At 40.7% G+C, this 15,055-nt stretch overlaps 1 protein-coding gene across 10 annotated transcripts; it reads left to right on the forward strand.

The window, feature by feature from the left end:
- Positions 1 to 1,124: 1,124 nt before the first annotated feature.
- LOC140890980 (uncharacterized) lies at positions 1,125 to 13,468 on the forward strand. Of its 10 annotated transcripts, none has more exons than XR_012152375.1 (11): positions 1,125 to 1,409; positions 1,964 to 2,130; positions 2,258 to 2,281; positions 2,360 to 2,445; positions 2,540 to 2,710; positions 2,808 to 2,963; positions 3,075 to 3,158; positions 3,382 to 3,441; positions 11,901 to 12,231; positions 12,361 to 12,438; positions 13,239 to 13,468. XR_012152375.1 is itself a non-coding variant. In XM_073299177.1 (8 exons), exons 2-8 carry the CDS (start codon positions 1,970 to 1,972, stop codon positions 3,393 to 3,395), a joined length of 696 nt encoding a protein of 231 aa, XP_073155278.1. In that variant the 5' UTR covers positions 1,125 to 1,409; positions 1,964 to 1,969; the 3' UTR covers positions 3,396 to 3,700. The 10 variants fall into 10 exon arrangements, 1 of the variants encoding a protein (XP_073155278.1); XR_012152376.1 differs by having other exon boundaries at positions 11,901 to 11,964; positions 12,056 to 12,438; XR_012152374.1 differs by having other exon boundaries at positions 11,901 to 11,964.
- Positions 13,469 to 15,055: the final 1,587 nt, after the last annotated feature.

A 15,055-nucleotide genomic window follows, 5' to 3' on the forward strand; every position in this document is an offset into this window, starting at 1 on the left:
AAAATAGGGCATTTAATATTTCAAAAACTATGAGTTTTAATCTGATTATTAATGATTTTAAATTATAATTAAGCCTTTTTAATTAGAATCCTAGCCCAAGTCCAAAAGTAAAATTTATTTAAACCTAGTCTCCTACACTGAACCCTATTTTACGCTAAAATTTCTTCTCCCTCACCACAAACATTCAGCAGTCGTCTTCTTCACCATCACACACATTTTCACGTAGACTTTGAAGAAAGTTTGAAGATTCAAAGCCCCGTTCTTCTCGGACAACGTTCTACGCAATAGTATAGTATTTTTGAGCATATACAAAGACACGTTCGAATCCCTTCTTGAACACCGTTTAAGTCAAATTATTCTGATTTTAGCATAAAAATTATGATCTTGAATGATGCATAAGGTTTTAATGAAGAACATTCATTAACATGCATAGAACCCATGTTTTTCAGGCTTATGCATCAATTTTCTCATGTTTTTCTGTCATGGATGGTTCTAGCTTGCTGACCAACAGGTTTAGGGTTGAGATAGGGTCCCTAGGTTTTTGGTTGGATGGGGGTTTAGGCTGTCTAGGCATTGGTTTAGGCTGGAGTCACCATAGAATCAAGATTTAGTGCAGATTGAGCAGTTTTTGAAAAATGGCTAGTTCTTGGTCCATAAGGCAAGTTAGGGTCTGGTTTTGGTGGGGTTAGAACCGCAAGACATTGGGAAAGATAGGACAGGTGGCGCTTTGGTCGGTGGTGGCCGGAGATGGGTGGCCAAACGGCCTGAAATTGGGATTGCGTTATGCGCGAGCGAGCAACAGAGGGGCACTACAACAAAAATGGTCATCGAAAACAGTTGAAAGAAAGCGCTTTTTACAAAAAGCGTTGTTAAAAAAAGAAACACAACGCTTTTATGAGAAAGCGTTGTCTTTATTTTTTAAAATTTGTAAAAGACAACATTTTTTTCGTCATCCACAACGCTTTTTAAAAAGCGTTGTAGATTAGCGTTTTTTATGTACAACAACGCTTTTTGTAGATAATTTTTTTTTAATTTTAAATAATAATAATATAATAAAAGTTAAAATACATCTATTATATTACCTTACCCTTACCCTTACCCTTACCCTTACCCTTCACGTTTGAAAAAAAAAAACCCAAAATCCCCAAACCCTTAATCGCGATTTCTCCTTTTCTTTTTTCTCTCTTTCGATTCCAATTTGACAAAACCTTAATCGCAATTTCTTCCTCTTCTTTCTGCTTTTTCATCATTCGTAGATTTTTGCTGCTCTTGTAGTTGACGAGGTTCGTCGATTTTTCTCCCTCTTCTTGTACTTGGTGACTCCGGCGACGAGGGATTGGCGGTAAGGTTGGTCGCTTTGCCTACCCACGGACCGCGCACTTGTTTAAGATGAAAAATGGGTTTTTGAGGTAAAAATTATTCAGAGTGGAGATAAATCCGTTTGTGCTTTTTTTATGTTCCTTGCTTCGCAATTTTTTTGATTTTTGTCTTATGCAATTCGTGCTTTTACTTCTTCTGGGAAACCAACTTCTCCTTCTCTTCTCACCAGAGGTCTTCATGTAAGTGCTTTTTTTTTACGGATCTCAAAGAAAATCCCCAATTTATTAATCGTTGCACAGTTGTAAAATTTTGGTTAAATTATTTGCATGATATTCGCTCGATAAATGTTCTGTGAGTTCACCTACTTTTATTGCTTTGATTTCGAGAACTGGGGCATTTGTTCAATGATGTAAGAGTTCTTTTATTTTCATTTTTTATAATTTTTTTTCTAAGCACGATATTTTAAATTTTAAATAAACTTAAAAATAATGCGAAGATAATTTGATTTTTTCACATGAAATTTTTTTATATTTATGTTATTAATTAATGTTAAAATATGATGATAATTTCGCATTGTTGATATTTTAAAATTGTCTTCGATACATCGAAAATATTATTAATTTGTTTGATGGATCATGGAAAGATCCAGATGAAGAGGATCGAGAATCCGGTGCACTGGCAAGTGACATTTTGCAAGCGTCACGCTGGGCTCCTCAAGAAGGCTAAGAAGCTCTCCGTATTGTGCGATGCTGAAATTGGTGTTTTCATTTTCTCCGCCCACATAAAGCTCTATCAACAAACCAACAAAGGGTACTATTAATTAATTATTATAAATTATATATATATATATATATATATGTTTAATTATTTTTTATGTTTAAATTTATTGAGTAGTATATAATTTATATTAATTTTGATATAATGTATTTGGTGGAAGAACCATGCAAGACTTGATAGAAAGGTACATCAATTGCAACCATACGGAGTTCACCTACTTTTATTTATATTGACAAAAGAACATGGTTAGTTATCTCTACAGAGAAACTCCTAAACATTTACTGAAACCTCAGAATGGTGAGAATGGAGTGTTGCTTCTTAATAGTCTTATCACAGCCGAATCTTTTGGTAAGCCACATATATGGAGATGTATATATATTCATCATTGGTTCCTTCATTATATTCCATTCTCGTAATCTTGGTTCGTGTTTTTTTGTTGTAGATGTTGCTTCAATGCTATTAAAACACTATCCAAGGCTGGGGGTTACCTCAGATGGCCATGGCAACTACCCTCTCCGACTTTTGACTCACAAGCCTTCGGCTTTCCGCAGTGGCACTAAGTTTACATTCTGGGAACAATGCATTTATTACTTTATGTTTATGTTCCACATAAGTACGTGCAAGAGTAAAATGGTCTTGAATCTGGCTAGTGAAGGAAATTATTATTATTATTATTATTTTATTATTATTATTATTATTTTCTTCTGTAGGTGTCAAAGTTTACTCACCATGGGACAATCATCAATTTTCTCATGATAAAAACGTTGCAGAAACCCAAGCATTGAGAGATGACAGTAGAATTGAGATTCATGAATCAGATGGTGATGACAATGTTAATGGGAAAGTACATGGAGTACCGAATCTGGGTACGATCGATGCATCTCTCTGCCATTAATGCTATTTGTTCAGGTGTCATTATTTTGATTAGACAGGAACTTAGATCAACTTTGCTAACCATTTTTTGAGTACTTTTGCAGTTTTAAGGTTGTTTCACAAATTGGGGAGGGAAATAACGGAGTTTTTGAAGCTGGCTAGGATAAACATCAGCGCTTTAGTTCCAAGTGGGTAGACTTGTACCTGCTCATGTTTCTTTGTTTATTCATGATATTGATGGGATTCCTTAGATTTTCATTTCTTTGTTTCATAAGTTTATTCATGTATTTTTGTATTTTATCTTGATGCATGGAAACTGGAAAGGCACTGTAATTTGAAATTTTAATGTGTATTATACTATCATTAACGTGTTGCATACTTGGAAACATGGCGCATGGCTTTCCTTTGCAGGAACCATTGTCTAGGCACAAGTCAACAGTTGCTGAATTTCTTGCTAAAATTTATGACTGGGTAAGTGATGTACTCAGTGAACTGCACGTCGTCAATAAGCATACTGAATAAAGTAATGTCTTCATTATGTGTTAGATTTTGCTTGTGACTACGATAATATAGAAATCATCCTCTTTCTGAAATGGCCATAGAAAATTCTAATTTTTTCTAGTAGAGATCTATAATTCAGTAATTCACATGTGTTACCATCAAAAGTTACTGTATTATGGCTCTGCAAATTAATCAATTTTGTTTCCCTTGTGTGCTCCACTTTTTAATCTGCTAGATATGTCTTTCTGTAGTTCTTTGTAGAGTATAATAGTAAGCTGCTTGAATCTTCCAACTATATCACTAGAAGTCAAGCAATCAAGGTATTGCATAATTATTCTTTATTTTATGTTACATAGTTTTGGACTGCTCTGATATGCACACGTCCTGCTAACATCCCTTCCTTAAAGGACAAAAATACAAAAATAGTTAATTTTGTGGACTTATGATGTTTGCCTGTGTCTTCCTGTTGAACTGTGATATTTGTGATGTAGTGACCCTTACCCGGATCACCTACTAAACAGAACTTATGCATGCAATTAACTTAATAAAACAGATATCAGAATAAAACTGCGGAAACCATAAACATTATACAATCCCAAGTAAAGGAATCTGTAACTTATCCAAATAATATACAACCAAATCGAATAGTTGTATAAACCCAAACAACAGTAATAAAACCTAGACGAAGCTCCAGCTGGCCAACCACTGACTAGCCCCTCCTGGATCCACCCTCCTCGTCCAATCGCAAACCTGCCCCATGGAATAGGGTGTCCAGAAAATACAGAGTACGAGACGTGAGCATACAACGCTCAGTGCGAGAGTATGAGTATACATGCATGCAAAGTGAACTCCCTATAGACTCGAGGTCAAGGATCAGATAACAGAGACAGACCGGGCCCTGGTATGTAGCACGCTGTGCCGTCGCTTCAGGAGGTGGCTCCCATATCGAGATAATCGTGGATACGCCGGACCCAAATCGATGGAAGTCCATCCACTAACAGGATAGGGTACAACCCTACTACAGACATCTCGAAGGAGATACAGCAAGATGCAAATGAATGCGGCATAATATCATGGCATATAAATCATGCAGTCATATAATACATGCATACTCAGTCAGGATATCTCGAACAGTACTTTCGTACCTCAATACAGTGAAAGCTCTACCAACTCTAGGTCCACGCCTATAGTCTGCTCTACACTGCCAAATGATACTACTATCATTAAAGTGCTCTAAAAGCCTTAACTAAGCTATTGCATACTCCTAAATATTTATAGGGAGCAAAAGCTATACCTTCGTCCGTCGTTAGCCCTTTGATGTCGATGCCTTCAGAACTTGGGCACAACTCCGCTACGACTACCGAACGCCTCTCCGACCTCCGGACCAAGCCTAAGAAGACTAGAACAGCTCCAAAAGGACTAGAAAGGAAAGGAGAACTTGGAATTGGCAAATGAAAGTGAAGTCTCGGCCTTCTATTTATAGACAACGATCGGAACTTCCGATCCTTGATCGGAACGTCCGAACCTCGATCGGAACGTCCGATCCTGTCATCGGAGCTTCCGAAGATCTAGATCTGCCACGTGTCAAAATATCACTTGATGACTCCGGATAGGGGTGATCGGAGCTTCCGGTCCTGATCGGAGCTTCCGATCCAACCACACGTCATGCCTGACGTAATAACATCGGTGCCTCCGATCGCTCATCGGAGCTTCCGATCCTGTTCGGAGCTTCCGATCGTGCCTTCGGAGCTTCCGATCCGTCCAATACCCAATTCAATTAATTAGCATTAATCCTTTAATTACTCAATTAGGGCACGGGCTACTACATTCTCCCCCACTTAAGATATTTCGTCCTCGAAATCAGATCTTAAGTACCGAATGCAAATACAGAAATCAGAAACATTCTTTATTCAAATCAAACGTTTACAGAGTTTGCAACTGAATACAACTTAAAGAATGAAATCAAAACAACTCAGGATGGCCTTTACGCATCCTGTCCTCAAGCTCCCAAGTGGCTTCCTCAGTGCCTCGGCGCTGCCACTGAATTAAAACCAAATGAATGACTTTGTTCCGTAAAACCTTATCCTTATAATCAAGGACACGAAGAGGTTTCTCAACATAAGTCAAATCTTTGTCTACCTGAACCTCAGACCGCTGCAGAATATGAGATTCATCCGCCACATACCGTCGCAACAGAGATACGTGGAACACGTCGTGAATGCTGGATAGATGCGGTGGCAAAGCTAGTCCGATAAGCCAAATCGCCAATACTCTCCAAGATCTCAAACGGACCGATAAATCTGGGAGACAACTTGCCCTTAAGGCCAAATCTGAGAATCTTGCGGAAAGGTGACACTCTCAGAAACACTTTCTCCCCGACCTCGAACTGCAAAGGCCTACGCTTGATATTAGCATAACTGGCCTGACGATCCTGTGCAGTCTTAATCCGTTTCTTGATCTGATCAACAATGTCTATCTCCTGCTGGATAAACTCCGGTCCTTCAGCCTGTCTCTCCCCCACTTCTTCCCAGAAGAGTGGAGTACGACAACGTCGCCCATACAACGCCTCAAAAGGTGCCATCCCAATACTAGTATGATAGCTGTTGTTGTAAGCGAACTCGATCAACGGCAAATGATCATGCCAGGCTGAACCAAAATCCATGACGCACGCTCTAAGAATATCTTCTAACGTACGGATAGTGCGCTCTGACTGACCATCAGTCTTCGGATGATAGGCTGTACTCAAACTGAGAGTAGTACCCATCGCACGCTGAACACTCCCCCAGAATCTAGAAGTAAACCTGGGGTCCCGATCGCTGACAATGCTCACAGGCACTCCATGAAGTCGGACGATCTCCTGAATGTACATCCGTGCCATGCGATCCACAGAGTACTCTCGGCTATAGGCAATGAAATGCGCTGACTTGGTGAGTCGGTCCACCACAACCCAGATAGCATCACAGTTCCTCGGGGATACCGGCAAATGGGTCACAAAGTCCATAGTGATAAACTCCCATTTCCATTCAAGAATAGGCAGACTGTGAAGCAATCCTCCAGGTCGTCGGTGCTCTGCCTTGACCTGTTGACACACCAAACATCTCGAAACAAACTGATAAACACTGCGTTTCATTCCCTTCCACCAGAAACGAGTACGTAGATCCTTGTACATCTTGTTGCTACCAGGATGAATACTCAACTTAGTGCGATGTGCCTGAGATAAAATCTCCTCTCGCAACTCTTCATCCTGTGGAATCACAAGCCTACCAGACAAACACAGAAAGCCATCTGACTGATAATGAAATCCAGACGAGCTACCCTCGTTAGCTAGACGAGCTAAACGCTGGGTCTTTGAATCAGACATCTGAGCATCTCGGATCCGCGAATACAAGGCTGGCTCAGATAATATCGCAAACATCTGGATACTCTGCATACCTTTCTTATGCTTGAAGGTATAACCTGAAGTACAACAGTCACTGATCGCACTAGACATCGAACAAGTCTGAAATGCGGATAGTCGCACCTTGCGACTCAAAGCATCAGCGGTGAGATTAGCAGCTCCCGGATGGTACTTAATCTCGCAATCATAGTCCTTAAGCAAGTCCATCCAACGTCTCTGTCTCATGTTCAATTCTGCCTGAGTGAACAAATACTTGAGACTCTTATGGTCGGTGAAGATCTCAAATTTCTCGCCATAAAGATAATGACGCCAGATCTTCAAAGCAAACACGATGGCTGCCAATTCCAAATCATGGACTGGGTAGTTGTCCTCGTGAAGCTTCAGCTGTCTAGAAGCGTATGCGATCACATGCCCATTCTGAGTCAGGACACAACCTAACCCCTGAAGAGAAGCATCCGTGTAAACTACATACCCTCCGGATCCTGACGGTAATGCTAACACCGGCGCAGAAGTCAACCGCCGTCGAAGCTCACGGAAATTCTCCTCACACTCGGAGGACCACTCAAAATCCACACCCTTGCGGGTAAGCTGCGTCAACGGTCGAGCTAACTGAGAGAAATTCAGAATGAAGCGACGATAATACCCTGCTAGACCCAGAAAACTACGGATCTCAGCAACTGTCGTCGGACGCGACCAATTAAGTACCGCTTCAATCTTGCTTGGATCAACAGAAATCCCTTCCCTGGATATGATATGGCCAAGAAAGACCACTCTATCCATCCAGAACTCACACTTGCTCAGCTTGGCGTACAATTGCTCATCTCGAAGAGTCTGCAGTACCAACCGCAAGTGAGAAACATGCTCTTCCGTATTACGTGAATACACCAAGATGTCGTCAATGAAGACCACGACAAACTTGTCCAAATACTCCCTGAAGACACGGTTCATCAGATCCATGAATATAGCCGGCGCATTAGTCAAACCAAATGGCATCACTAGGAACTCGTAATGCCCATAGCGAGTACGGAATGCAGTCTTGGCTACGTCCTGATCACGGACTCTCAACTGATGATACCCAGATCTCAAGTCAATCTTTGAGCAAATTGATGTGCCCTGCAGCTGGTCAAACAAGTCATCAACACGAGGCAACGGATACTTGTTCTTCACAGTGACTCGATTCAGCTGCCGATAGTCAATGCACAGCCGCATCGACCCATCCTTCTTCTTCACGAAGAAAACAGGAGCTCCCCAAGGAGATACACTAGGACGAATGTACCCCTTGTCCAAAAGATCCTGTAGCTGATTCTTTAACTCACGCATCTCTGACGGAGCCAGACGATACGGTGCTCTAGAAATAGGCGAAGTACCCGGCATCAACTCTATGCCAAACTCGACTTCCCTAGCAGGAGGAAAACCCGGAATCTCATCAGGAAACACATCTGGAAATTCATCTACAACAGGAATGCTCTCTATCCCAATACTCTCAGCGGACAAATCAACTGCATAGATAAGGTAGCCTTCCCCGCCAGACTCTAGAGCTCGACAGGCTCTCAAAGCGGATACCAAAGGCATCGGGGGTCGCGCTCCCTCACCATAGAAAAACCAAATCTCACTCCCTTCCGGATGAAAGCGTACTAATCTCTGATAGCAGTCCACTGAAGCTCGATAGGTAGTCAGCACATCTATTCCTAGAATGCAATCAAAGTCGTCCATCGCCAGGACCATGAGATTCGCCAACAGAACGTTCCCTTCGAACTCTAAAGGGCAACCCATCACTAGACGCTTAGCCAAAGCAGATTGGCCCGTCGGAGTAGAAACAGACATCACTACGTCTAGTGCAATGCATGGTAACTTATGCCTCTTAACAAAACGTGCAGAAATGAAGGAATGAGATGCACCAGTGTCAATAAGTACAAGAGCAGGTATACCATAAAGCAGAAATGTACCTGCGATGACTTTCTCATTCTCCTCCACTGCCTGATCATGTCTCAGGGCAAACACCTGGCCAGAAGCTCGTGGCCTCAAATGAGAACTCCCAGCAGACTGTCCCTGCGACCTCTGCTGTACGGTAGCCTGAGAACCCGATCTTAAACCAGAACCAGAACCGCCTCCCCCAGACTGTGGACAATCCCTCCGGATATGACCAGTCTCTCCACAACGGAAACAAGCTCCAGAAGCTCTGCGGCACTTGTCGGATGGATGGTTCTTCCCACAGTGATCACACTTGTCCTTCTTACCATAACGGACAACACCTCCAGAACCAGAGGAAGAAGAAGATCCAGACTTCTTGAAAGTTTGGGCACGGGGACCCAAAGAACTAGCAGGCCTCGACTGAGGGAAAGACCGGTTCCGCCGAATGCTGTCCTCTGCCTGATGACAACGGCTCACCAAACCCTCGTAGGACATGTCGTCACCAACCGCCACACGGTCATGGATCTCAGGGTTAAGGCCCTGAAGAAACAGATTGTACTTCATCTCTGAGCTATCAGCAATCTCGGGGCAATAGGATAGCAGATCAAAGAACCTCTGCTGATACTCATCGATAGACATGGTTCCCTGTCGCAGACTCAGTAGCTCGCCTGCCTTCGACTGTCGGAGTGCAGGAGGAAAATACCGCTTTTGGAAAGCTGTGCGAAACTCGGCCCAGGTGGCCACTCCTCTCGCCGCAACAAAAGGTGTAGAAGTAAACCTCCACCACCTGCGCGCACGCCCATCCAGAAGATAGCCAAGGGTCTCCACCTTCTGCTCATCGGTGCATTGGAAAGTCTGAAAAGTCGTCTCCATGCGGTCTAACCAGTTCTCCGCATCCTCCGGAGACTCACCTCCAACTAAGGGCTTGGGACCCATAGCTAAGAATCGACGCACAGTGAAACGCTCGTCGTCATGGTGACGATGACGCCGTTCTCGACGAGGCTCCCGGTCGGCATCACCCCAACGCCCACCAACACTGCCATGAGAACTCTGGTCGTCACGATTTGACATCTACAAAAATACCTCAAGCTGAGACTAAATCCCAAGAATTCTTTTGCATGCTCTGATACCATAAATGTAGTGACCCTTACACGGATCACCTACTAAACAGAACTTATGCATGCAATTAACTTAATTAAACAGATATCAGAATAAAACTGCGGAAACCATAAACATTATACAATCCCAAGTAAAGGAATCTGTAACTTATCCAAATAATATACAACCAAATCGAATAGCTGTATAAACCCAAACAACAGTAATAAAACCTAGACGAAGCTCCAGCTGGCCAACCACTGACTAGCCCCTCCTGGATCCACCCTCCTCGTCCAATCGCAAACCTGCCCCATGGAATAGGGTGTCCAGAAAATACAGAGTACGAGACGTGAGCATACAACGCTCAGTGCGAGAGTATGAGTATACATGCATGCAAAGTGAACTCCCTATAGACTCGAGGTCAAGGATCAGATAACAGAGACAGACCGGGCCCTGGTATGTAGCACGCTGTGCCGTCGCTTCAGGAGGTGGCTCCCATACCGAGATAATCGTGGATACACCGGACCCAAATCGATGGAAGTCCATCCACTAACAGGATAGGGTACAACCCTACTACAGACATCTCGAAGGAGATACAGCAAGATGCAAATGAATGCAGCATAATATCATGGCATATAAATCATGCAGTCATATAATACATGCATACTCAGTCAGGATATCTCGAACAGTACTTTCGTACCTCAATACAGTGAAAGCTCTACCAACTCTAGGTCCACGCCTATAGTCTGCTCTACACTGCCAAATGATACGACTATCATTAAAGTGCTCTAAAAGCCTTAACTAAGCTATTGCATACTCCTAAATATTTATAGGGAGCAAAAGCTATACCTTCGTCCGTCGTTAGCCCTTTGATGTCGATGCCTTCAGAACTTGGGCACAACTCCGCTACGACTACCGAACGCCTCTCCGACCTCCGGACCAAGCCTAAGAAGACTAGAACAGCTCCAAAAGGACTAGAAAGGAAAGGAGAACTCGGAATTGGCAAATGAAAGTGAAGTCTCGGCCTTCTATTTATAGACAACGATCGGAACTTCCGATCCTTGATCGGAACGTCCGAACCTCGATCGGAACGTCCGATCCTGTCATCGGAGCTTCCGAAGATCCTGATCTGCCACGTGTCAAAATATCACTTGATGACTCCGGATAGGGGTGATCGGAGCTTCCGGTCCTGATCGGAGCTTCCGATCCAACCACACGTCATGCCTGACGTAATAACATCGGTGCCTCCGATCGCTCATCGGAGCTTCCGATCCTGTTCGGAGCTTCCGATCGTGCCTTCGGAGCTTCCGATCCGTCCAATACCCAATTCAATTAATTACCATTAATCCTTTAATTAGTCAATTAGAGCACGGGCTACTACATGTGATGTCATTTTCAGCTCTTGGGAGATATCTTGCTAGATCGTTCATATTCTGCTGTGATTTCGTAACTTCAAGTTTTAAGTATGTTTTGTGTGTTTCATATTTCATGTAGAAGTTTATATATGAAATTTATGAATGTTAATCGCTGTAATATTATATTAAAGGTAGTTCAAAACGAAAAGAATATTATGCTATTATTTAATCCATAGATGATTAATGTTAGGCATTTTAATTAAGTAATGAGATTTTAGGAATTTAAAGTACCTAAATACTTGAAATTATACATGAATTTAATAAATTAAATTAAATTAAATGTTTATGATATGGTTTATAATCAAAAGGTTCCAGATGACCTATTAGAAGAAGCCAAGGCAGCAGCCAAAGCTACACTTGAGGAAATGGATGACTAGGTGTCTTAAAATAGGTTTTCTTGTACTGGGCCATGAAAAATCTTCATACACTTGAATTTGGAACATGTGAGCATTGTACCTATTCCACATGGTTGTATTTTGAGTCATAGGAATTATTTAACCTCGGGTTCAGATTTATGTTCTTGGAAATTTCAAGGATTATTTTCACCTCGTTTATTCAGTGATTGTTATATTCTAATGCTCCAACTGTTTGTGGTTGATATGATGTTGTAGGTTGTGGCAGGATTCCGAGAGAAGAGTTTATTTGATTAACCAGCTCGATAAAAGAACACGCCTAGTAAATTACATGTTTTCTGCTATAATCTTTGATTTTTTATTATCATTTTTTCATAGGATTGCTAGATCCTACATTTGTTTATATTTTCCAGCACTATAAAGTGACGGGACTATGGGACTTATCCTCAATAAGAAACTCCGGTACTTCGATGTATCAAAGGACATCGAACCTAAAGATATTCGGCCCATGGGAAATTATGCTATATCCATATTGTGGCCCGATGGATTCAGCCAATTATCGTATCCTAGAGTTTATGAACTGTCAACTGTTAGTATTTGGATAGTAAACATGTTTGCTGGAATGTCAAGAGTTTTAAGTTGATTTCATCATTGTCTGATAAAGAATATATTTTTAAATTCTGATTCTAATTTTTGGTTTGCTGTTTTTTGCTTTCAGCAAACAGGTGCGTGTTGAAATGATGCATGCTTTCAGCTGCTTTAGAAGGTTGTCGTCGTCGACTGTCGCCTAGGCTAGGTAAGTTACTGGTTTACTTTGCCAATTAATGATTTGAAGTCGTGGATGCATTTCTGGACATATCATGATCTATTGTTGTAAATTTGTACTTAACAATTAGTTGGTTTCATAATTTGTATTGATAATTTTATTTCCTTTTTGTTTTTCCATTGAAAAATACATATCAGGAGTTTATGGGTTCGTTTTGGGGGTATTATGGACCCACCTTATTCATAATAATCACTGGATCATTGGTCAGCATGAGTGTCCTGTAGTTTTCAACCAATAATTCGAGGAAAGTACATTGAGAACGACTGTACAGTATTCATAATTTGGGTTTCCGCGTGCACTCTAGTTCCTCCTATGAACAATTTTGCATATTCACAAATTTTCCATTGATTGACATTTTCACAGCATCATAATGTCATTGCTGATAATGTTTGATATGCTTCCACTGTGTTGTCATTTATAAATTTATGGTTATTTCATTCCACCTAATGCCTTTGCTTGAACCTGAATATATTCAAAGCATCTCAAAGAAATCTTCCTCAATTTCATTTGGTGGAAACTAAATGCACTCGTTTACTCGTTATCTGTGGCTTTCTTTAATGTTTTAATTGTAGATTCATGCTAGCATATTCTCTCCAGTTATTTTTTATGTGCTTATATGCGGCTCTGTTCTATCATTCGTTTTCTTCATAAATGCGCATAATATGTTGTTTTCCACTCATCTTTGATTTTCCTACCTTCTCAATTATTTCAAATTTCGTTTTACCCTGTTGTGTTATATTTAACATGTGTTATCTAATATCGTATTTCAGAAGTCTGGTTCTTACTGGTGTCGGAGATCGTCGCTAACTGTGATGGGCATTCCCTTGGGCATCATCAACAGTTCCTTCTGTAGTCACTTTTTTCGTATTCATTCAGAGAGAATGCATTGTGAGGATTGGCACACAGTCCACATGTTATGGCACAAATATTACCAAGATTTTCAGTATGAAATGTGTTTTAGTGTGATTTGGGTACATATCTTGTACTTTTTATGAGAATATTTCGCCCCACAGCTTTGCACTTTCATATATTTTAATGATGTTATTTATATAGACATTTAAATTTTCAAAAAAAGTCGAAAATGACGTTTTTAACGATAACGTTTTTTCACCCAAATTAATAACGAAGCACAACGCTTTTTTTTTTAAGCCATATCTAGAAAGCACAATGCTTTTTTACACTTAAAAAGCGTTGTCCTAGCGTATATCTACTACGCTTTTTACGCGTTGTAATTTATAGAAATAACAACGCTTTTTCAGCATTGTCTTTTATTCAATTTACAACTTTTTTAAGCGTTGTCTTTTCCGAATACCACAATGCTTTTAAAGCGTTGTCTTTTTCGAATTCCACAACGCTTTCAAAGCGTTGTCTTTTCTAAATACCACAACGCTCGTTTTTCACGTTGTCTTTGACCGCAGTCTTTTACAACACTGCCTACGACAACGCTTTTTCTGGGACAACAACAACGCGAAAAAAGCGTTGTGGTTTGAATTTTTTCTTGTAGTGGGGCTATGTTGTTTTTGTTTGTTCTCCCTGTACAGGTCTTGGTTTAAGGTAAATTTGTTAGGTTAGAACCGCCTGGATGTTGGCTAAGTAAGGGCGGTGGTTTTACGGTCAAAGGTGGCTAGAGAAGGCGGCACAAACAGATTTGCTGCAACTGCTCAGGTCTGCGCGCGGTTGGGCTTAGGGAGAGGAAGGCTAGGGTTGTGTCTTGTCTTCAAGCGGGACAGGCTTGGGTTTTTGGGTCCAGTTCGGGTCTAAAATATAATGATTCAAGTTAGTTGGGTTTGAGTCCGAGTTATGTTAGTTGGGCTCGGGTATTTTTAATTTTATTTAATTAAGAGTTTAAGTTATAAATAATGGGCTTGAGTAGGCTTATGTAATTAATTGGGATACTTGAATTTATGTAATGATCTTAAATAATTATTTAAGTGATCCCATTAGTTTTTATGGGCCTGGTGATCCATGGGAATTATTGGGCTGGATCACGTTAGATTAATTTTAATGGGCTATATTAGGTTGTTAATGGGCTTGGGTTGTTTAATGGACCAATTTGAGTGTTAATGGGCTTGGATATTTTATTTGGATTAAAACATAAGTTAATTGTACTAAGTTCAGTTATTGGGCCAGTCTGGTAATTTATGGGTTAAGTCTAAGAGGTCAGCAACTCGAACAAGCCCTTGAAAAAATAAAAAGTTCGTAAATATATATTTAATTAATGCATGTATTTTTATTAGATATATAAGTATGATTATTTAGAAAATAAATTAAATATATATCTATGGGCAAATTTTCATGAAATCAAGAAATAATGAGAATTTTTAAGTTCATGAATTATGTAAGAATTTTGATGTGAAGTTTAAGGTCATGTTAAGAAAATTAAAGTTTTTAAAGAAGTTGAAGTGAAGGTGGAAAGTGATGTGGTTGGAGGCCGAAATACCATGGCCCGGTGACCTTCCTGATAATGTTTATATTATAATGAGCTTATCGATCCAACATCGAGTGTTGGTGAAGTGGCAGCACATAGGTGGAAACCCCACCGCCACGTACGTTGGTTTTTAAGATTGATCAATCGTTAAGTATGAGG

This window comes from Henckelia pumila, chromosome 3, assembly GCF_033568475.1.
Source record: "Henckelia pumila isolate YLH828 chromosome 3, ASM3356847v2, whole genome shotgun sequence".
Taxonomy (NCBI): Eukaryota; Viridiplantae; Streptophyta; class Magnoliopsida; order Lamiales; family Gesneriaceae; genus Henckelia; species Henckelia pumila.

Coding starts and splice junctions, on each gene's coding strand:
- LOC140890980 (XM_073299177.1), top strand. CDS start 1,970: ATGAAGAGGATCGAGAATCCGGTGCACTGGCAAGTGACATTTTGCAAG. Junction 2,131..2,257: donor TATCAACAAACCAACAAAGG/GTACTATTAATT, acceptor ATTTGGTGGAAG/AACCATGCAAGACTTGATAG. Junction 2,964..3,074: donor ACATGGAGTACCGAATCTGG/GTACGATCGATG, acceptor GTACTTTTGCAG/TTTTAAGGTTGTTTCACAAA.